At 36.9% G+C, this 23,738-nt stretch overlaps 1 protein-coding gene across 1 annotated transcript in view; it reads right to left on the bottom strand.

Annotated features, from left to right (window-relative positions):
* Positions 1-23,010, bottom strand: part of PTPRD (protein tyrosine phosphatase, receptor type, D) — a 439,560-nt gene extending 416,550 nt beyond the window's left edge. The window contains exon 1 of the mRNA XM_012647380.1: positions 22,926-23,010. Coding sequence (XP_012502834.1) covers positions 22,926-23,010 — 85 coding nt within the window. The remainder of the gene's footprint in view (positions 1-22,925) is intronic.
* Positions 23,011-23,738: the final 728 nt, after the last annotated feature.

The raw sequence follows: 23,738 nt of genomic DNA, 5'->3' as shown, positions 1-23,738 counted from the left end.
TTTAAAATAAATACAGAGGAGTACTTATAAGAAACATATCCGCAAAAGTTCAGGTATCGAGTAATACTGATTTTAAACTATGAATTATTTTCTGATTACTTAGGGAATATCATTTTCCATTTCTGAACCAGCATTTCCTTGTCTCATTAAATACATAAAATATAAGAAGCAACATCAAAGAGGATATACAAGATATATCTCTGCTTCCTAGGTGAGAGAACAATGAAACATATATTGCACTGAGAATAATTTATCATACTCATATAAAATAGTTTTAAAGGAAGCATATGCATGTCTAGATAGAAAATGTTTTTGCAATTATATATCACATGTTTATTGCTTATTAGACAAAAATAGTAGCCATAATAAACTATCAGTGGTATAGTAAAGGCAATTCCCTAGGCATTTCTTTTAGTAACAGCACTTAAGATTTATTAATATATTTGTTCGCTGTATTACTATATTTTTTCATGAGCAGAGTTGTCTGAAAGTTATGTCAATAATAATAAAAATGGCTAACTGTGATTGTGAGCATTCAAACGGCATTATATCCATATGTGTAAATTCTAAGCCAGGCATTCATTTCAACCTAATTCTGCTGTCTTAGTACCGCTATCTTGCCAACCAGAAAAGCACAGGACTCAAATTCTTCCAGGGAACTGCCAGACTCAGTTATTCCAAGCGAAGGAGAAAAGAAGCCAATTATGAATTTCATTACCTCTACAATTCTCCTCAAGAGGAACATAATAAGAAAGAACATCGAATTAAAAAAAAGAAAACCTCCTCATATCCAAGGGATCTTGATCAAACCAAGCTTACTATAAAAGTTCTTCTGAAATTGGATATGATAGGATTTTCAGGGAGGTTTGATATTTATTCCAACGTAAAACAACTTCTTACTGCCCTACCTTTCCTTTGTTTAGACTGACTCAAGTATTATTGTAATTATTGGATTAGAGATTCATTTTAAAAGCAACTTTTCGGATTTGAAATAGCTTTGGGAAAACATCTCCTATATCAGCACCCAAAGACAAGCGTTCATGATTTTGCCAATTCACTAGAAGCCCTCTCAGTCTGCATCTTCCCTCTTTTTTCCCTGCTCCCGAGGTGTCTTTTGAAGTTTTAAAAGAACTTCATATATTTAGGAAACAGAGTGATTATCCCAAGGCTCTGAACTTGAGCAAGAAGAAAAAGTACTCGCCTCAGGAGTAAAGCTGTGCGGGCATATGCCAGGCAGGAATGGGTGTCAGAGTCCTTTGATGGAAATCCACAGTCTCAGAAACGTACCCAAGCAAAGCACAACAAACAATGAAAGCTAATTGCCAGAGTCAGGATTGTCTTCATAATGGATTGCATCTGCACGGTTTAGCGTCCAGTGCTAATTAACCACAGCCAGGTTGGGAATGCTTCCTGATTTCACTGAAGTGCACTTCAGAAGCAACAGCTACGTCCACAAGTTAGCTTTATCCTTCTATGCCACAGTCCCCACTGGAAGGGCAGAGTAAAGCTCATGCCTGTCAACAACATAAAACACCACAAATGAAGAGGTGCATGAAGAACTGAAATGGCAGTTCTTATGGGATCAGGCAGAAAAGCACTAAGTTTTACTATTTGTTAGCAAGGGATCAGCTCCAATCAATTAATGATTTAATTACCTAGACTAATTAAGATAATGAACAACAGCAAGCCTACAATCAATTAGCTTTATCCAAACTTTCTATGTGCAGGATAGGGCCTTAAGGACTGTACTCTTTTTCTTAGTTGCTACAATAAAATATGTGGGTATATTCCAAAACCAACTACAGGGAATATGATCCTACTCTGCCTTACGAAAACATACAAGGTCACTTGAATGATTCTTTGACAACAGAGGGTTATGAAAAGGTGTTATCTGGATAGTCAGTGGAAATTTAACATTCCATCAGAATTGCAGATTTTAAACTGAATGATGTCTCTCTAAAGCAAGCAATGGACCAACGACAGGAGTGTGCCCCTTCGGTCACCCGGCTTCTACGCTTTGTGTTATTTCAAAGTAAGCATGGAAGAACATAAACCCTCTTTCAAAATCCATCAGAAAGTAGCAGTGTTTCTTCATATCAGTGTTCTTGCGGCAAAGTGCTTTCTAAATTACTTAGCACAGGCTAAAAAATTCATAGATTTCACACAGACAAGAAGCAAGCAATAAGCGAGGAGGATGTGCACAACACTAAAGAGGAGAGTACTCTTAAGTTCTTGAGATTCTTCCTCCCTCCCTTTTACATCCACTTTGAAATTTAAGATTTTATGTTCTGATTCCCCTAATTACATTGGGTATATTTAGTGTTCCTCGCAGAGAGAAAAGCCCTCATACTGTTGTGTTTAATCATGACCCTATTAAGCATGATCTATTTTTATCTACAATAAATAATTTTTAATATATTTTCTCCCAAGCAAAAATCCAGTAATGCATACCACAGCGTTCAAATGTGTCATCTCCCACCTACCACATCTTTCAATTTATCTACACTGGCTGTGTGTTTTCTCTCTCAGAATAAAATTGATCACAGAGCAGGATTCTTCATACAGTGCCAGCATTATGCTTACATGGGAAGTTCAGACTTACCCATGGACACAGACTAAGCCAGCTCTGCATTAGGCAAGAGAACTGATTCAGTTTCCAAAAGCCTCTGAGGCACCTCCGAAATAAAAAGATCTCACTCCAACAAAATGGATGACTTGTATGAAATTTACACCTGTTCTTTAACCAGTCGATTAGTTATTGAGAGCCTACCATGTGTCAGGCCATGTGCAAATGCTCCTGGAACATAGAATAAGTCATCTAGTATTACCTCACACCGGTAAGAATGGCTATTATCAAAATGACAAAAGATAAGTGTTGGCAAGGATGTCTATAGAGCAAGGAAACTCTTACACACTGTTGATTAGAATGTTAATTAGTACAGCCATTATGAAAAACTGTATGGATGTTCCTATAAAATTAAAAATAGAACCACTATATAATCCAGCAATCCCACCACTGCGTATATATCCAAAGGAAATAAAATCAGTATGTCAAAGAGATAGCTGTATTCCTGTGTTTATTGCAGCATTATTCACAACAGCCAACATATAGAAACACCCTAAGTTTCCATCAATGAATGATGGATAAAGCAAATGTATATACACACAATAGAATACTATTCAGCCTTAAAAAAAAAAAAAAAAGAGAAATCGTATCATTTCCAACATGGACAAGTCTGGAGAACATTATGTTAACTGAAATAAGCCAGGCACAGAAAGACACATACTGTGTGATCTCACTCATATGTGGAATTTGAAAAAGTTGATCTCATAGAATTAGTGAGTAAATTGGTGGCTACCAGGGGTTGAGGGGTTGCGGGGGTTGGGGAGATGTTGGTCAAAGGACACAAAATCTCATTTATGAGGAATAAGTTCAGGAGAACTATTGTACAGCATGGTAACTATAGTTAATATATTGTATTCTTGAAAAATGCTAGGAGAGTGGATATAAAGTGTTCTCACTACAAAAATGATAATTTTGTACAGGAATACATACGTTAATTAGCCAAATTTAGTTATTCAACAATTATACATACTTCAAAATTTCATGTGGTACACAGTAAATGCATACAATTTTATCTGTCAAAGTAAAAAGTAAAACTTAAAAAAACAAAGTCCCAAAATAGGCCCTAATGGAAAGGTATGTCTATATAACCATATATAGGAATAAAAAAAAAAAAAACTGACAAGAGTTGTAAGTTCAATGTGCTAAAGTAGCACAGGATAAGGTACCTTTAAATTCAGTAAAGACAGAGGCAAACGATGCTAATAGAATGTGGCACAGGAATTTAGCATGTGGTCTCTGAAGTCTGAATACCTGGGTATGAATCACAACGTCATCACTTATCATGAACAAACAGCAAATAACTAAGGACAAGTTACTTAACCCCTCTAAACTACAATTTACCCTATATTAAAGTCTAGGATAATAAGCGTTTCTAAAACACAAAATTATTCTTGATTAAATGTGATAATCTTCATGAAGCACACTGCATGAAAATTCTAAGTGCCTAATAAATGTTACTAACACTAGAAAGGCTTTTTCCTGGCAATAGCGGACAATATGTGCCCCTAGTAATGAGTTACAGACCTCTGCAGGGAAAGTACATCTCTGAAAGACTTAGCTCTCCCAAAAGTCCTGGGGGCAAATATGTATTAATAAATAGCCTATGTGTATTAGGAATTAACATGTAAGACGTAAATCAAGAGGATATCAACAATATGTTGCCTGTAATTATGAATGTGTTTTAAAATCAGGGTAAGAAATTATTTATGTAAATATAATCTACTAAATATTTTGGACAAGTGTTTATTTCTTGGAACTTTACTTGTGAAGGACCTTCAAACACTTGGTGTTCACAAAATTTTTCTCAGGATCTCCATCAACTAAATAAAACTAAGATAGGGTTTAGGCAATTCATCTTGGTCAGTACTTTGATCATCAAAGCACACAGCTTTCAAATAACATTTCTAATAGGTTGAGAGAAATTTTTAAAACTCCATGTGTTCTTATGTAACTCATATCTGATGTGAAAATCTTACTTTATTTTAATGTGAAATATGTAAAATGCCCAATTTATAATGACATTAATGTCATTTCACTCCTTAACATAATTGATTGAATAGTTGTTAGATATTATAAAACAGTGTAAGAACTCACTACCAATATAAGAATATATTTTATCAGCAATATAAAATAATTGTCTTAGTAATTAAGGAAGCTCATTTGGTTCTAGTGATCCTTTATTCAAACATATAATTACACTATATAACTAACAAGTACTCCTTTTAATTAAATATATAATTACTAAAATATTCTTGAGGGATATAATTGACATATTATAAATATAGCTCTATCATAACTACTTAAACCTCAATAAATGTACTTCTAAAAAGGCCTTGGTTTAATTAGCATACAGTAACTCTCTCCTTGAAATGAAATTAAATCCTTAAGAGAAACAACTAATTTGAAGCACAGTCTTATATTACCCAAATATAATTAGTAAACGATGCCAAGTAAATAATAATAAAAAAAAAAAAACTTAGAGAGCTCATTTACCAAAAATAAAAAGATCACATGTCTCCAAGCAATAATTCTCAACCTGATTGCCCAACAGGACTACATGGGGAGACTTTTAAGAAACCATGAGCCCAGACCTCATCTACAGAAATTCTGATTCAGTTGATCGGGAGTGGGACTCAGGCAACTGTGTTTTTTGTTTTTTTGAAAGTCCCTAGACCCACTGCACCAGAGACCGATAAAATATATTTTTTCCCAGTCCATAAATGTTTATAGCAGCTTTATCCATAATCATCAAATACTTGAAACAATTCAAATAAATAAACTGTGATATATATATATATATATATACACAGTACAATACTACTCAAGCAACAATCTATTGACTTGTGCAACAACATGGTTGAATCTGAAATGGATTTTGTTAAGTGAAAAAAGCCAGACCCAAAAGGCTACAATGTTGGGACAACATCGGGGAATTTTTGGAGTGAAGGAGCTGCTATATGCAATTGTAGTAATGGATACATAGCTCTGCATCTGTCAAAACACATAGAAATGTACACCACAAAGAATGGATTTTACTTTAGATAATGATTTTTAAAAATCAACCAAGATGTGGGGGCAGGGGGGAGATGGAATGCAGACTGTGACAAATAAATTTAACTGCCCTACAAATGTATCACTTATCTATCCAGAAGGCGATATGGAAGGAGCTGTCCTAAGTAATTCTGGTAAACAGTGTTGGCTGGATACTATAAGGCTAAAGATAGCCTATTGTAACAGTATTTTCTTGTTCTGAATTAAAAAAAAAGTCATTATCTATAACAAAGGTTTTATTTTGCTCTTTATCAATTGTATGACTGTAATAATGAAAAACATGAGATAATCTTAAAGTCTGAAAAGTTTTGTAAAAACTGGTATTATTTTAGCTACTACTTGCTTTTTTTTGTTGGCTTTTTGGTTTTGTTTTTGGAGAGAAGCTGGGCTGTATAGGAATGCAAAGCTTCTTTAAAGTGTGAAAGTGGACAGAAATTTCTTCATGGATCCAGAACAATTGCCATTTTCAAAGCTAAGGACAAAGTGCACTAAAAATGCAGCGGGGAATAATCAACTTATTTAACCAAATAGCTGATCTTCTAGATATACTACTGTATTAGATCTTTTCTTTTCATGTTAATAGAATTTGAATATACAAAGACTATATTGATTCTTTAGTATGTCAAACATCTCAAATGTTTTCTTAGAAGAAACATAAGCACCTGTTTTTTCTCTTTTTTTTTCTTTTTATTTATTTCTAAAATAAAATCTGAGCAAAACAAAACAAAAAAAAATACAATTTCTCCTGCATAACTAATTGTCAGTACCAGAATTCCACTTTCAAACAAACATTTGATCTGAACTTTGGTATCTGATTTGTTCCTGAACTGAGTCCCCATCTTGTCCACCTAAAATATTTATCCACTGCTACATAACTTGGGGGGCTATGGTGAGAAGTAGCGAGGCCTGAGGCCTGACCTGTCTGGTACACAGTGACTCAATTTCAGGCTTTGTATCAGTTAATCCTATCAGAATGCTAGAAGCCAGAGTATCTTGGTAGAAAATTTGCTATTGGCCATTATAAAGAATGCTCAGCATGCTTGTAGCCCTGGCTTGGGTGAGGCAAATGCATTACATGTAACCAAAATGTTTGTACCCCCATAATATCCTGAAATGAAAAAAAAAAAAAAATGCTCAGCCCTTCATTTACAGCCTAAGGCAATATAAGTGGATCAGATAAGACATGAGAAGTGGGTCACAAACCTAAAAAGATGATTTACATAATCCACTTGTTCTTGCTCATTCATTTTTGTGTCTGAATTATCACTGGCATCAAAAGCCAAGACTATTTTCCACACTGTAACCAGAGTAATTCTGACAAAACACAAACATAATCATCCTCTCCTTCTTCTTTAACAGCTCACCATTTTCTTCTGCCACAGCCCCCTTTCTTCTGTCCTTTGGAGACACTAGTCACGCTCCCTTGAAAAGCAGCGCCTTGGCAGATGCTTTTTCTGTCGGTAGGCTCTTAAACACCGTCACTAGTAAAGTCCTAAATATTCCTGTTGCTCGCAGGCAGCCTGACCTCCAGACGAGGTTGGTTCTCCCCATCACAGGCTCTCTGTACAAGGTTCCTCTCCTAACCCTTGACATTTGTTTCATTCATTCCCCTTGCTATTCCTAGAACTCGCCTAGGGTCTTTGATTGGCTGTTCTCCCTGCCTGGAATACTCCTCTCCAGTGGCTACCTTCCCCACCTCTTTCAAATCTTTGCTTAAATGTCACCTTTTTCATGAAGCCTACCCTGACCTGATCACCCAATTTCAAATCACATCTGAATCCCCTCCCTGCCCCTGCCACACATACCCACACTCTCCTTCCTAATTTCCCCTACTCTGGTCTGGTCTTTCCCCCACCATAATACTTATCACCTTTGAACACATATTAGTAATATGCTTTCCTATTTATAATTTGTATTATTTATCATGTTTGTTGTTTTATTTCATAATTTAGAGCCCCTTAAAATGTGACCTTCATGGTGCAAGGTTTTTTTTTGTTTGTTTGTTTGTTTGTTTGGTCTGTCCTGGTCACTGCTATATCCCAAAAACCTATAATAAAATGAGTATCTCTGAAATGAATGAATTGCTTAAGGATCATGTAGGCAAAGCATTTGGAAAGATGAAAGACAGGGAGCTCAGACTTCTAGGACCTGAGCAATATCTGTGAGAATTAGAATGTGAGTACAAAAAGATCTCTGGAAGAAAATAGCTTGTGTAAACTTATGGTAACAAATTAGAAGGTGTTGCCAACTAAGCACAGGGGAATTAAGCAAATCCTTCAGCTACATCTACCAATTAGGAGGCATTGATCATTGTCAGGCCCTCCCACACATGATCACAGTTAATTCTCACAAAACAACTATAGGATGAGGTTCTTACACCCATTTCACAGATAAGCAATCTAAAGTTATACTGAAAGCTACAGAAGTGCACATACCCTACCTGTCTCATCTTGTTCACTATCATATCCCCAGCACAAAAACAAAAATAAATGGGGAAAAAAAAAAACAATGCTTTTCTACCACACCATAGTACTTCTAATTAAAATCATAAAACATATACGGACCTTAAAAAATGCAAAATTTGGCCAACTATCTACCACAGTCATTCTTCAAGGCATCTGAAAATAACAGAGGGAAAAATTAGGAATAAATTGATATTCCCACTTGGTGTCACTCCAATGATCAAGCAACAATCATGTTTCATTGGATCTGTTTGATATGAGTAGTGCAAAGTATATTCTAGAGAGAATTATATCAAAATGGATAAAGTTAAAAGTTTTACCTTCACATCTTTAGTCTTCAGATAATTCAAAAGTCATTCTCATAGAAATATTACCCAGACAGTACTGTATGAGTAAATTTCTGTTTTCCCCCAGCTGCTGGCTTGGGCAGTGCCCTTCTGAGCACTGGCCTTTGAAATGCTAATTTACAGGCTGAACAACAGTCCAGCTGCTTTTCAGCCTTAACCCTTCTGTGGCTTCACATGGGGTAGTCAGAGCAGTCCCTGAGAGATAAAGGAGCTCCAGCAACTGGCTGACTTGACTCCAGGGGAATGAAGGAAACCAGGAGGAGAGAGAGGGGGCCTCTCTCCTCAGCCTTGGAGTCTGAGGGGCCACCTAAGGTCTTTAAACCTGGCATCGTTAGAACCTACAAGGGGAACTAAAAGATTTAAATGAATATTAATAATTCAGTATCCCAAATTCACATTCAGCAGAAGTATCTATATAATAATTATGGTTAAAGTACTTTCAATTTGTCCTTCTGTTTTAATGTGAATTACCAGGTAATGGAATCCATTCTCTAACTCACTTTCCACAAACAGAATCAGCCCACATGTTTGCTGCTGGTGCTTTTTTACATTTCCTTCTATTGTGAACCACAGAAAGGGCTGGAAACCGCTGGTATTGCAGAATTTACTCATTTCAATTCTACAAATTTCTAGAAGCCCTACACAGAGACTGAAAACTTGTGGTCCAAGATGAGATCCATCCCAAAGATGTACTTCCTTTGGCCTCAGTATTATTTTTACTTAATGATTTTCAATTCAAGCCAATATGTCAAAATTAGGGATGGTTCACATATAAATCTGGACGTTAAGCTTCTCTAGGAGAATCGGAAGATCCTGAGTGTGCATTCCCAAATGGCAAGAACAGGCTGAGTGTTTGCTTCCCTCGTGAGATCCAGCACGAACTTTCCAAAGAGTTGATCTGGCTTGCTTCAATAATGCATTTTACCTGCCTGGTCACTGTGGCCATCTGGATTTGCTACCCCTGGCTGTACTCATGGCCCAGTATTGGGATGTGGGAGGGGAAGGAGGCAGAATCTGAGATGAGTAAATACACTCGCCCAGAGTATGAGAAATTAAAATTTTAGACAAATACATCTGAAAGAAACATATGACAACTATGACAACTGTTAGGAGAGACACGAAAACCATATTAACATGCATTAGGTGTATTGGGGGACATTGGGGTGAAAGAGAAATACACAAAGAAGTGTGTATTCTTCGAGCTATTTCTCATCCTCTCTGGCTGTTCCTTCTACAACTCATCCAGTACTTACCAACTTCAACCCATCATATTAAATAAAATCCTGCAGGTTCTATCTCCTGAGTAAGTTTTGTGTAAGGCCCTTCTCTATCCCATAACCACAATCACAGTTCAGACTCTCAGGACCCTTATTCTATTTCATTTCGCAGCAGTCTCCTAACTGGTCTTCCACCATCCACACAACTGTCAGTGCCCTATTGAAAATACAAGTTGGCCCACATCACCTCCCAGTTTAAAAGTTTTTGTTGGCTTCCCCTACCAGTTCATAATGCTGTGCTGTATTTGAGAATAAACTGAGGGGCATTTTAAAAATTACATATGCTTGTCCTTACCTTCACATATTTACATTTAATTGGTCAGTGTGGGGACTAGATGTCTATATTTTATCCCCAAGTGATTCCAATGTATTATCATGTTGAGAATCGTGGATTTACCAAGAAAGTTCCAAGCTCCTTAGCTTTGTCTTAATGCCCTCCAAATGCTTTGTCTCCACCACACCTATCCTGTGCATATGTAGACCGCTTCACTTAATTCCCCGTATTGTAATTATCTTCTTATTGCCTCCACTCCTAGTCTGAGAGCAATGACTTAGCCCCATCTTCCTTCTAATTCAAATACCTGTGACATAGGCAGCACTAAACAAGACAGCAGAAAAAGATAGACCTGGAAGAGGAGTGGGATCTGCAAAGGCAAAGCTGTGAAATGAGAAAGGGGGAGGAGGAGAATACTTGCAAAACTGGAAAACCAGAAAGCACTTTGGAGCTGAAAACATGTCGGTGATCATAATTTGTGAAAGCTTCCTTTATTAAGGCTACAAAGAGGAATCTAGTGGCCTGAGTAAATACGCCAAAGGAAGTGAGCCAATGTATTCCCTGCCCAACCATGGTGTCAGATTCATTTGTTAAGCTGCAAACTCTCTAAAGAAAATAGATCCCAAAATACAAGTAATTGTTTTATTATAACTGTAATACTCCTCCTGTTTCCATCCCTCACTCCCATTCAGAACAATTAAAATGGAAAAAGAATTACGTGTTGTTCAATTGCTAAATAATCTTTTTATATCCCTTTGCTGATGTAGTTTTGATTATTTCAGAAACAGTAGTTCTCCACATGGTTTCAGCTGCTTACTTTAAATGATTCACGCTGTGGGGCTCTCACTGTTTCCCTTGAGATTTTACTCACCAGTTCAATATACTTAACCATTAGTCATTTTCCTTCATATTAAGCCAACGTTTTTGTTTCATCTAATTAGTCTTCCTTCTTCACACAATTCTAAACAACCTCAGTCCTTACAAGAATATAGTTAAGTTATGCCCTTCATATATTTGCAGAAACATGTGCCTTCTTCTAGCTGCCAGGACAAATTGACAATAGACGGTTCTTTAAATTTTCCCAAGTGAGTCAGAGATTCCAATTCCAATTGCAAACCTCCTCCTTCCCACCCTCCACAACAGCTTTTCAATTTGCTGACATGATGGAACAGAAGTGTTATTTCTGAGCATTTGCTGAAGGATCAATGGTGCCTTCTCATTAGAGTTTTATTTTGCTTTTGATTTATAAGCACTGAAATGGGACAGAGTACATCTATACCAGAAGTACCTATGATGTGATCAATTCACCACGATTTTTGTGCTTTTACTTGCTTTTATGAAACCAACATCAGGCTTCGATACCCATGATTACAAACTGTTTCTGTACAGATCCCTTACAACATTCCCAGCAAGTGTAACAATTTCCAGTACTTTTTTTCCCTTCTATATTTAAGATGTTCATAGCTCCAAATGTCAGGCACACAGTGCAACAAAAACTATCCCACAGCTGATAAATTATTCATTTTTCAATAGTTTGCAATTTGAAGTGGCACTAACAACTGAATATCTGAAGCACCCCCAAAAGACATAAAGAGCAGTAACATGCGAAGCTTTTTCTGAATAAATTTTAAAGGTTAAGCGCTATTAAACATCTTTGTTTGTCAAGAGATGTGCTCCTTGAACTTATTTCTTCTAATTAATCTGCTCCCAGTAAACATTACTAACAAAGCAAAGTGATAAAAGAAGGTAGTCGAACTCATCTCCTTCCTTTAACTAATCTCACCAGGTAAAACAAGATCCTCTACTGATAGTCTTCATTTCTTCCTGTCTAAGGAGAAGTTACAGGTGAGTAAAATCAAAAGCAGGGGTAGTCAAACTATGACCCTCCAACAATCTGGCCCCTTGCACATGTTTTTAAATAAAGTTTTTTTAGAACATAGTCATACCCACTTATGTATGTATTGTCTGTGGATGCTTTCATGCTACGGTGGCAGAGTTGAACAGTTGTGACAGAGACCTTATGGCCCATGAAGCCAAAAATATTTATCATATATCCCTTTTCAGAAAACATTTGCTGACCTCTGTTCATAAGGAATGTAAAATGTATAAAGTTTTCAGAATGTTGGCCCTAAGTAGGGCTTCAACTGATATACATCAGTGTGTTCATTTACTCTAAAAAGGACTGCATTTAAAAGGACTGTGTTACAGTTCCAGAGGGGAAGGAAAGTTAAAACAATTGTAGGTCTAACATTGCTCCTCAAGCTGGTAGGTGCTTCATTTTGATTATAATAAGCACCAAGTGTTTCAGTTATTTATTGCTGTGTTACAAACCCCCTAAAAAGGTGCTTAATGCAAAGATGTCTTTGTACATGATTCTGCCACCCAGGCTTCAACTAGAAGGTTCTGATCTTCATCTCACCTGAGCTTATGCATGTGGCTTACAGTTATCAGGAGGAGGCTGGACTCTGGGTGGAATGCCAAGATGGCTTTGTGCCCATACCTGGCTCATCACCTGGGATGGCTGCAATAGGTGTGGGCTGGCTGGGCATTTCTCTCTCTCCATAGGGTTCTTTCAGTAAGGTAGCTGGGCATCTTGCTATAATGACTCAAGATGCCAGAGAGTGAAAGTGGAAGCTTCCAGACTTCTGAAGTTCTAGGCCCAGAACCACTGTAGCATCACTCTGCACCATTCTATCATTGGTCAAAGCAAGAAAGGGACCAACTCACATTCAAGGGGAGGGGAAACTGACTGCACCTTGATGAGAGGAACTGCAAAATGTCTTGGCTACGATTCCCAATCTACCACATCACAACGATAAGAACGATCTCATGATTGCAATGATAAAATCTTGAAAGTAGACCTTACTGCTCACAATTTAGAATCAAATTGACAAATAAAAGCAGCAAGGAAACCTAATAAAAATAAATTTTCATTTTATAATAAAACACTAGTTGCACAGAACTAAAAATTTTCTAAATTGATAGTTTTTTTAAAAAAAATGAAATTAGATAGGAACATTCTAAAAGTCATTCAATGCTTCTCAATTCTTAACACAGTACATAAGTTGTGAATATGATGTAACCTTTCCTCCATGACTCCAGGTCCTCATTAGGACTGTCAGTGAGGGTCCTGGATGACTCCGGGGCCTGATGCCAGTTGGGGGCATCACTCGGGCCCTCTGTAAATGACTCTGGCTGCTATGCATTTTGAGCTCTTGTCCCCGCTCTTTTCGGGTATTCTGCCTCTTCCCTGGACAAGAAATCAAGAGAACTGGAGTTCTAGGTACTTCCCAGTCACCTACTCACCTTTTTGCTCTAGGCAGGTCATCTGCTCTTACCCTTGGTTGCTTTTATCTGAGAAGTAGGGATAATGAAAGGTATATTGCATACTCAGAGTATCAAGGAACAAATGAGATTAAGGAGATAAATCGTTTAAACAATTATTCAAGGGAAAGGTCTCACAAACATTACTGTAAGATAAAATTGGTTTTATTGCTAAAATAATTTATTAATAAATTAAAATATACTATAAAATATGATTATAATAATGACTAACATTTATTTAGATCTTAGTGTGTACAAGGCATAGTCCTAAGCACCTTACATTGGTTAACTGATTTTAATCTTCACAGCAATTCTGTTATCATCCAATACTCCAAACAACAAAACAGAGACTTGAAGAAATAAGTCAATCTGTCTCTGGTTTTATAGATATTAAACAGAATGATGATTTATCTTTCCCAGTTTGTGCAGCTGATTTTAAGAGCTTATGAAAGGTCTATCATAATTCTGTTAAAATGTCTCCTTTCTAAACCCCATAGAACTTAGAAGGGCAGTATCTACCTCTCCCAACCTCTGCCCTTACATTATGTTTCAAAGCTTTCAATAAGCAACATCCATGGTTCTCAACCAAGGGTGATTTTGCTCCTAGGAGACAATTAGCAATGTCTAGAGATAATTCAGTTTTCACAATTAGGAAGTAGGGTTCTGCAGGGTAGAAGCTAGGGGTGCTGCCACACATCACAATACTCAGAACAGCCCCACACAACAAAGAATTATGTAGCCCAAAATGTCAAGAGTGGCAAGCTTGAAAAACCCAAGGTTTCCCTGATGACATAAACATATCATGGAGAGATTTCACTAGCAGTTCAGTGCATATGTTACAATATAAATCTATGATATCATTGCTTTTTTTTTGGTTTATTTTGTTTGTTGCTGCTCTGAGGTATATATTGCTTAACTTCTGCATCCAAAATCATCTCAACAGGAGAAATTGCTAAGTAGCTGATTTCTACATACATCAGGGGTGTGTGTGTATATGTGTGTGTATGTATACATGTGTATATATAGTACATGCACATATGTGTGTATATGTGTGTATATGTACATATGTATGTATATATAGTGGGATGAAAACTGAACCTCACAGGACTTCACATTAGGATCTCATTTAAACTGCACAGGAAACTGTGACAGCTGTGAGCATTCCCAAAGGGTCAGAAGAATTGAGAAAATTGCTCCTGGTAAGCAGAGGAGCCAGCATTTAAGCCAAATCTGGTTGCTAACATCATGTACTATTTTAGAGAAAACATTTAAGTTATGGTTTAATAATCACTTTACATATTATCTTACATTCCCATTGGGCTTAAAACTAAATCCAAAAATGTTAAATCACATAAACAATAAAGGGGCTTTTTTCCATAAATGGAAGAGGTTTACCGGGAAAGATTTTATTAAAAAGCTTTCATCTATATAGGGAATACAACCTAGGAATCACTCAGGAATCCTATTGCTATAATTTTGACCAAATGAAAGCATATAGAGAAAAGTTCTACTAAAGTCCCTTTCTTCCCCACAATTCTATGTTGGCCATCACCCTCCAATTACAGCCTTGCTTTACAAACGTACCCTCCTTCGTTCTCTCCACTATTGATATTGATGAAGGGAAGTATAGTCTTAATTACAGGTTTCCAATGTAAAACTGTCATCTGTTTTAAAAGAAAAACAAAACTGGCCAGAGATAAAGACCTAAAAGCAGGCATTTGTGCTTTTGTTAACAAAAGGCGTTAGCGTTCTAAGTCTACATTGGCTGGTACACAAAGGAAATTTCAGTTAAGTTGTTTAGAAAATGAGTTTATAACTTGATCAGGAAGTTGTACCAAACCTTCAACGCACTATTTGTGAAAAAAAATGTATTTATTTTGTTCTAGTAATGGATAGCAGTACCCAACTCAAGTTTCACGAGTAGATACCCCAATAATGTATCTATTTCCCTATATGCTTGCCTTAATTCATGGCCCAGCAACCCAAACTCCTCACAAGACCTTCAGGGCCTAGCTGGGCATGGTGACTCACACCTGTAACCCTAGCACTCTAAGAGGCTGAGGTGGGAGGATCACTTGAGCTCAGGAGTTCGAGACCAGCCTGAGCAAGAGTGAGACCCCGTCTCTACTAAAAATAGAAAACTTCGAGGGGTGTGGTGGTGCACACCTGTAGTCCCAGCTACTTGGGAGTCTGAGGCAAGAGGATCACTTGAGCCCAGGAGTCTATGGTTGCTGTGAGCTAGGCTGACATCATGGCACTCTAGATCAGGTGACAGAGTGAGACTATGTCTCAAAAAAAAAAAAAAAAATACCTCCGGTTTCCCGGCCTCATGTTGTTCTTTGAAAAACACGACGCTCTTTCTTGCCTTGGAATCACTGCCCCATGTGCCTGGGTTCTCTGACTCCACTTGTTCATGGCTGCCTCTTCCCCATGATTCAGCTCAAGTGTTGTATGACACTCAGGAACACCTTCTTTGACATAAAATGACAGAGTGCGCTGTCTCCTTTCCTAACCCTGCCACACTCCCCTATCACATCACCCTGTTCTATGATCTTTGTAGCATTTATTACTCTCCAAAGTCACACTGTTCATTCACTTTTTGCCCATAACCATGTCTTTCTGTACCTCTCCTACTTCCAGCACATCTGAACTAGAATAGGAATTCTGTGATAACAGGAACCTGGATCTGGCTTCTTTGGGGCACACAGTAGGCATTTACCAAAAGAAATATTATTACTTTTAAATTAAATGTTGTGATTTAAATTTACCTTTAAAAGACAAATACAGAAATTAGAGGCATTTTCTTTGCATCAACCTGAAATCACTGTAGCTTAAAGGTTTGAATGACTTTTTTAGTGATAAATAGTACTATTTTTATTTTTCTCTCTCTCCTTTATATGCATCTTAAACATTTATTTAATGATTCTGAAAAACAGCACTCAGGGGAAAAAAAAAGGTTTATTTAATAAAAAAAAACCCTAAGAAAAGAAAAACTAGTGGAACATATTTAGTTTAATAGATTTGTTATACTTTCTGTACTTTTTGCTCAAAAGTAATGTATTGTGTGATTTTTTTAAACTGAAGATATACGTACTTAGTATATTTTAAAGTCAGATTTAATAACTGTAGTTATTGTAAATGATTGCCACAGTACTATGTTGTTATTTTTGCAAAACCCATCATAAATTGTAGAGTGAATTTAAAACTTTTGTCACAGAACAAAACTAAATTGAAATAATTTCCATCGTAAGGCACTGAACTTCATTCACAGTTTTAAACTCATTCTGGATTCTACAATTTTAACAAATATTAACAAAAAGATAAGTTTAAATAAAAGTACCCAAACTTGACAATCAAGAAGTGGAATTATAAGAGTGGGTAGGGATATATTTTGGGAGAATAAAAATAATGCCATGTTAAAAACAAAAGATTACTTATAATGTATTGAATATGCCTTTAGGTCCCTTCTTAGCTTGGTTTTCTTTTTTGCTCCAAATTATAACAATCTATTGGTAGTTCAAGTTTTAGGAGAATGTATCTTCACAAAAGTCAACATGTTAGACAGTCCAGCCTTCTCAACCTCCATCACCTTGATCCCTTGACATAACTTCCAACTAGGCTCTTAAGAGATCCCAAGGCCACTCTGGCTGGCTTTCGTCCAAAGCATTTTTCCATCCTACAGCCTCACTGATTTTTTAGAAATGTAAATCTCTTCTTATCACAGCTTAAAAATAAGACAATGATTTATGCAGTTCATATAATAAAAGGCAACATCTTGAACAAGGTCTTTGAATTCTTGTCTTAGCTGGTCTCCACCTACCTGTTCAGCCTTGTTCAAATCCTCTCTCCTTCTCACTGTTTAGGGTCCAGCCACATCTATTCATTTAGTTCCCAGAATATACCAGATTATCCCTGTCTCAGGGTATATGTGCTTGCTCTTCCTTCAGCCCTAAGAGCTCTGCTCAGTCAGGTATAGTTAACTCCTATTCATCCATCAGATAATTGCTCAAAATTCATTCCCTCAGAGCTATGCATGTGATCACATTTTAATAAACTATACACCTTAAAAATGAGTGTATGTAAAAACTGTAAAATCCATACATCTACAGTTTATTTAACAGTATTATACTAATAGTGACTTCTAGGTTTTGACAATGCACTGTTATTATGTCATATATTATTACTGAGGAAAACTGGGTGAAAGGTACATAGGAAATTCTTGTACAATTTCTGTAACTTCTTTTAAGTATAAAATTATTTCAAAATGAAAAAAATAAATCACTCCCTCAGGAAAGCTTTTTATTATTCTTCAGAACAGATGAGGCACTTAGTGGCATATTTTCTTCCCTTATAACACTTGCCATGGTAGGAAATATAAAATTTTAAAATTAATGTCAAATATCTGTCCATCCCACTAAAGTTTAAGCTTTTTAGAGGCAGGGATCATATCTCTTTTTCTCACCACTTTACCTCCAGTTGTTAACTCAACACTTGGCACGGGAAATGTGGCCAATAAGTATTTATTAAAGGGACTATGAAATACATAAATGATGTATTTCAATCCGTGTCCTTTGAAATTGGAACCATAAATGTACATAAAGATACATATTTACATTTTTTAAAGATTCTGCTCAAGTTATGAAGTTAATGGAATAATACATGCCAACAGAGATCTAAACATAGATGCTTCTAATTTGAAAATGATGCAAGCTAATGAGGAAAAAAAGCATAATAACTAACATTTAGTGAATATTTAATCCTATTATTCAAAACTCGTTACAAGCACTTAATCCTTATATTAACTATATCAAGTGTGTGCTATTTTTAATCTTTAGTTTACAGATGACAGGCACATAGAGATTTGTCACTTGCCCATGGTCGGAGTAACTATATAGCAGAGGCAGGATGTGAACACAAGCGCTCTGCTCCTGAGGTTGTTCTCTTATGCACTACTTCCTGCGTGGAGATGAAGTCTGAGAAGATTGCTTGAGAGCATTCTAAAACATGAGCTATGACTTCTGAAGGCAGATTACAAGCTGGTGTAGGATCACGCTTTATAAAAATTTTTGTATTCTTACCACTTTACACCAAGCTTTTCACATAATAGGCACACACATGCACATGCACACACACAACAGGTTGCTGAAGGAATATATGAAGCTAAAGCAAAAGAAGGTAAAAAGAAAATGCAAAATTACAGGTCAGAGAATTGGTTCTGAAGTGGCTTTGCCATCCAGTACTTTTTTCTTCGATTTTTCATTTCAAGATGGGTGCTGACTTGGAATTTCTGAATTAACAGAAACAAATCTACATGGGCAGGAGGAGGTGGAACTCCCAAACAAATCAAGGTTATTTTAAATGAGTCCAGTAAATAGTAGCTGAATGAGGAAAATTAATAGAGGAAATCATAGAACAGCAGAATCAAATACCACCGATGATTACGAATAATAAGAACTAGCTCAAATATTTTAGATATTGCTCCATCCTTCAAGCTTAGGGCCTCCTTACAAATAGAGATCAGAGATAACAAATATATTATCCTTTGGAATTAAAAACAAAAGCAAGTCCTACTACACTCAATAAAATGCTTTGAAGTATACACATGTGTTGATTTTGTGACATATTCTTAACCTTACTAGGTAGCTACAGCTCTGCTGGGAGCAATTAATTCAGAAAGCCACAGAAACTCCACAACAGGGCTAAAGGATCAGCAAAATAGCTGGAATATTTTCCTTGCTGCAGACAGCTGGATGTTGCTAATTTAGCTACTCTAAAGTGAAGGGAGGAAGGAGGAGGAAAAAGCAAGGTTTTTACTTTGCCACCCCTCTGTCAATTCAGAGAAAAGGAAAACAAAGAAGGCATTGATAAACATGGTGAAGGAACAGGTTTTCTCCCTACTCTCTTAAATGAGCACATCTTACTCAAATTGACCTGAAGTAACCAACACAGGTTACTTTCAGGTTGCATATACCAAAAGGACTCTAACCAAAGAACTGGGGAAAGCAGTAATTTCCTTTTTTAAAAAACAATTTTATTGCAATATTACTCACATACCATACTGACCACCTATTTAAAGCATACAATTCAATGGTATTTAGTATGTTTACATTCAATTAGTACCAGAAGCGATAATGAGAACTCAAACAAAACACTCACCCCAGGATTACACTAATATAATCTAAATCATCTTTAATTTGTAAGCACGCTATTGCTAAATTCACCTCAGTCACACTACCACCTAACCAGAACTGACCTCAGTCAAACCACCGCCTAACCAGAATTGACCTCAGTCAGACCACCGCCTAACCAGAACTGACCTCAGTCAGACCACCACCTAACCAGAATTGATCTCAGTCAGACTACCGCCTAACAAGAATTAACCTCAGTCAGGCCACCACCTAACCAGAATTGACCTCAGATAAATGCCTAACCAGAATTGACTTCAGTCAGATTACTACCTAACCAGAATTGACCTCAGTCAAACTACTACCTAGTCAGAATTTACCTCAGTCAAAATACTGCCTAAAAGAAAGCTGGCTGGCCCAGAATGAGCAAGAGCTACTTATGGTACTCAAACAAAAGTCCCACTTGCCTCTTCCCTGAGATCACACATATGAGCTCTACTGTGCATACGTGCATTCAAGAACCAACAAGCAAACTCATATAGAGCATTTAAGACATACGAATGAAAAGTAGTAAGATCGACACACACAACTAGCCTTTCAAAATAATAGTGGGGATATGTGAGGCATTTGAAATTGGCAATGGCAAAGACTGTAATTTTCTGCTACAGGGACATTATTACAATTTTTCAGCATAGTTTAGAACCAAGGTTCATAAGAGCTCTCCTACTTAACGCAACGTCACACCTAGTAGTTTGCTAAGATACTCTACAGTAGATCATAACATTGACTCCTAGGCTCTTTGTAGTTAATCGTTTCAAAAGAGAGAGAGAGGTGGACACATTAATATAGTAACTAGAGTAGCTCCTTTCCATTTCCCATCCCCACGTAGTCTACTTTTTCCAAGGAGGCCAAACAACTTTTAAAAATTATTTCAGTTCTCAAATGGCTCTGATAAGCTACTATTAATTTTGAAATATAACTCTTAATCCCCTGGATCAATACATAACACAGTTAGATAAAAGGGAAAAACAATTAAGGCTAGATACGCTCATGAGGCATAGGGAAAGAAACCAGTGACCCAAATGATAGAAGCCTAAAAAATCTTATCTTTATATGATGGTGAAGAAATCAGACTTTTCTTGAGTTCTACTTCTATCTTTATTTATTTTTCAGTGTTCGAAGAAAAGGTAATGACACAAATTAATGGGTTATAATCTGGATCCTGTTTTACCAATTGTTCTTTAAACATTTTTCGTGACTAAGTTTTTATCTCCAACTCTACCATGTGCTTTCATGAACCACAAATACCCTCTGGTAGATCACTAATAGATGTCCCTTCTTCTTTTAAAATCGCCCTTCAAAAATATGGCTAAATTTTTCTCTTTTGTCAGGAACGTTCAGGATACATATGCTATTCAACAGTGCCAAATGAATCTGTGAAAGGGAAAATAAACCACATCGAGGCTGAGTAGACAAGGACAAAGCTAATCAAAATTGATTTGGCAAAGGAGAAGCCTGTTCCCTCTTTAGCTGCAATAGGAAGGGTGAGAGGGAAAGGATTCTTTTTCAAGTGGCATCTCAAGTTTGAAAACTGATAACACGTAAATTTATAGCATGGTAAGTAGCTTAATTTAACTACAAATTGTTAACATGGGCCTTTGTGATTTCTTTGGTAAGACTATACACCATAAGAAGTGTGAGAAGAAGGAGAAGAGAGGACAAGGAAAAAGAAGAGAAACAGGAAGAGTAGATGACAGTCATCTGTAGCAAGATTGCTTTCTACAGTATAATTTTAAAGGCCCTTATTTCTAAACACTTGACCTCTGTCTGCCACTCTCCACCAGAGAATTAAGCAACTGTGTATCTGCCCAGTAGAAGAACATTTTTACTTATCTGGAAGGCTAACTTCACAGATACACAGTAACTGTATATCTATGTTAACTTCGCCCCCTCACCCCCATATCTAGTAACTTTAAGAAAATCTCTAGCTGCGATCTGACATTAAAGTGTGTTCCCAGGGTTTTAATATGCTTTTGCCAAACATTAGCAATGATGAAATGACTTACTTTTGCATTCTAGCCAAAACAAAAATAATAAAACCATATGCTCAATTTCTCTTTAATAAACTAAATTTAGATTTCTACTTTAAAATAAATTTTTGACATCAATGGCTTAAACAAGAACATCTTACATTTGGGTGTTTTCCCAGTTAATTATTTGCTGGCATTATACTAGAAATTCTTTGGCCTCACCTTTAATTGACACTCCCAAGTGCTAATTAGGAGATGGTATACATTATTAGTCAGAAAATGTTGTACTTAAAACATGCATGTTCCATAAGTATCGTATTATTAACGTTATTCTTTTCACTCCTTGAAAGATCTCTTTAGAATATAGAGCCCCTATTTAAATGAAGCAACTGACTGCTCATGAGGGAATTCTTGTCAAAATGCAATTAATAGGAAGGGGCCAAGATGACACAGGATCCTTGTCTTCCAAACATCCTTAACATGAATCAAATTTAATCTCACTGAAATAGCCAGTGAAGGGAAAAGTTAATGATTGCATATGCTACACATTTTAATTGTACCTGGGGACTCCCAGAGAAAATGGCCAACTCACATATGAGCTAAACCATCACCAAGGAACCAGACACTTCATTGAGGACAAGCCAGAGACACGCCTTTTCCAGCACTATGTCTTCCAAAAAGCCACAAGACAGATAGGAAAATAAACACAAAGGTAGACCTAATGATTTCCTAATTATGAAGGAGATATGATCTTCTCATTAATTGGCAAGCTAACTGACCACAATCGCAGTTTCATAAATTGTGTCTAAAAATCTAAACTTTGGTGTCTGTACTCTACAGAATTCTTGCACTTCCAGACCCTTCATCCAGCCACAAAGTTGTCAGTTCTGCTTGATTTGTTTGAATACTGTACTAGACGACAGCTGTCGGAAACAGTACATTAGAACAGCTGCTATGACAGCTACAAGGGGCTTGGAAGTTTAATTGGGCTCAATGTGACATTGTGCATTTTTCTAAACATAGAAATATCCACAAAACTAAAGAAATTTCTAATGGGTCTAAACAATGTTTACTTATTGGCACCACCAACCGGTTAACCTCAGTTTGAGTTATATCGCTGGTCTCTTAATATCTTTGCCATCAGGCTGGTAAGAGGTATAAAAAAATAAAAATAAACACTAGGAGCAGTTAGATGCACAAGAAAAGGGGCATTAAGAGGGAGAGGAAATGGTAAGGAAGTCACGTCAATAATCTCTTTCAAAGGCTGGCTGGTAGCCAAGGAGGATCCCACAGTGTCTCAGGATTTACTTCCAAAGGAAATGTATTCAGAGGCCCTGAGCCTGGTGCCAACTGCAAACAAAACCACTCATTACGGTCACAGCCCCCTAGAGAAGGGGAGAATGGCTTACTCTCAGCATCCGTGCAGAGGAAGAAAGCAAGGAGCAGCAGCAGCAGCCTGGCTACGTGCACCATCCTGTAGCTTGGCAGCGGCATGTGCGAGCAGCTTGGAATCACTGCCTCTGGAGCCGCAGCGAGTCTGTCCGGTCTGAAATCTCAACTGGATCACTTTCAGAGCCTGTAAAGGAAGGGAAGAGAAAAGAAAAGGAAGAAAACACAAAGACACTTAGATCTGTCACTCTTTTCCCCGTCACATCACAACCACCACAAGAGACACAATCCATTGTAAATACACAATAAATTGCAACTGTCATGCTTTTGTATTAGGAAGGAAATAACTTGGTTTGTAAAATGGAGGAGCCCTAGAATATCTTGGTTTATACAATGTGGGAGCCCTAGCAGTCCCATTTTCAGGCCATCCTAATGCCAGCCACCTTGAATTTCACTCTTCTGCTATGCCACCTTTTGGGCAAAGCACTCTGAGATGGAACTGTCACTTCTTATGAAACATTACATGAATACATCAGTGGAAAAAAAGCACACCAGTGCTATAAGAAAGATTTAAGAGAAGTTCCTCCATGCAGGATAAAAGTCTATTACTGACAGAATAATGGAAGCTGCTTTCCTGTCATCAGGTGAAATGACAGGGCTAATTCAACTTCTCCAGCTAAATAGCAGAGGTTAGAATTTTTTACACTAGCATATTTGGCTTCTTCCCTGAAGACATATCAACACTCAAGTCTAGTTTGGCTTCAATAAGTCAAAACAATAGTTAGCATGAGCCTCTTTTGATTTAACAGGATTTTTAAACGCCTCCTGGGCAA

Source organism: Propithecus coquereli, unplaced genomic scaffold (genome assembly GCF_000956105.1).
Source record: "Propithecus coquereli isolate 6110/MARCELLA unplaced genomic scaffold, Pcoq_1.0 Scaffold267, whole genome shotgun sequence".
NCBI classification, from domain to species: Eukaryota; Metazoa; Chordata; class Mammalia; order Primates; family Indriidae; genus Propithecus; species Propithecus coquereli.
The sequence above is the reverse complement of the archived record's forward strand: the minus strand, read 5'-3'. Positions and strand labels throughout refer to the sequence as shown.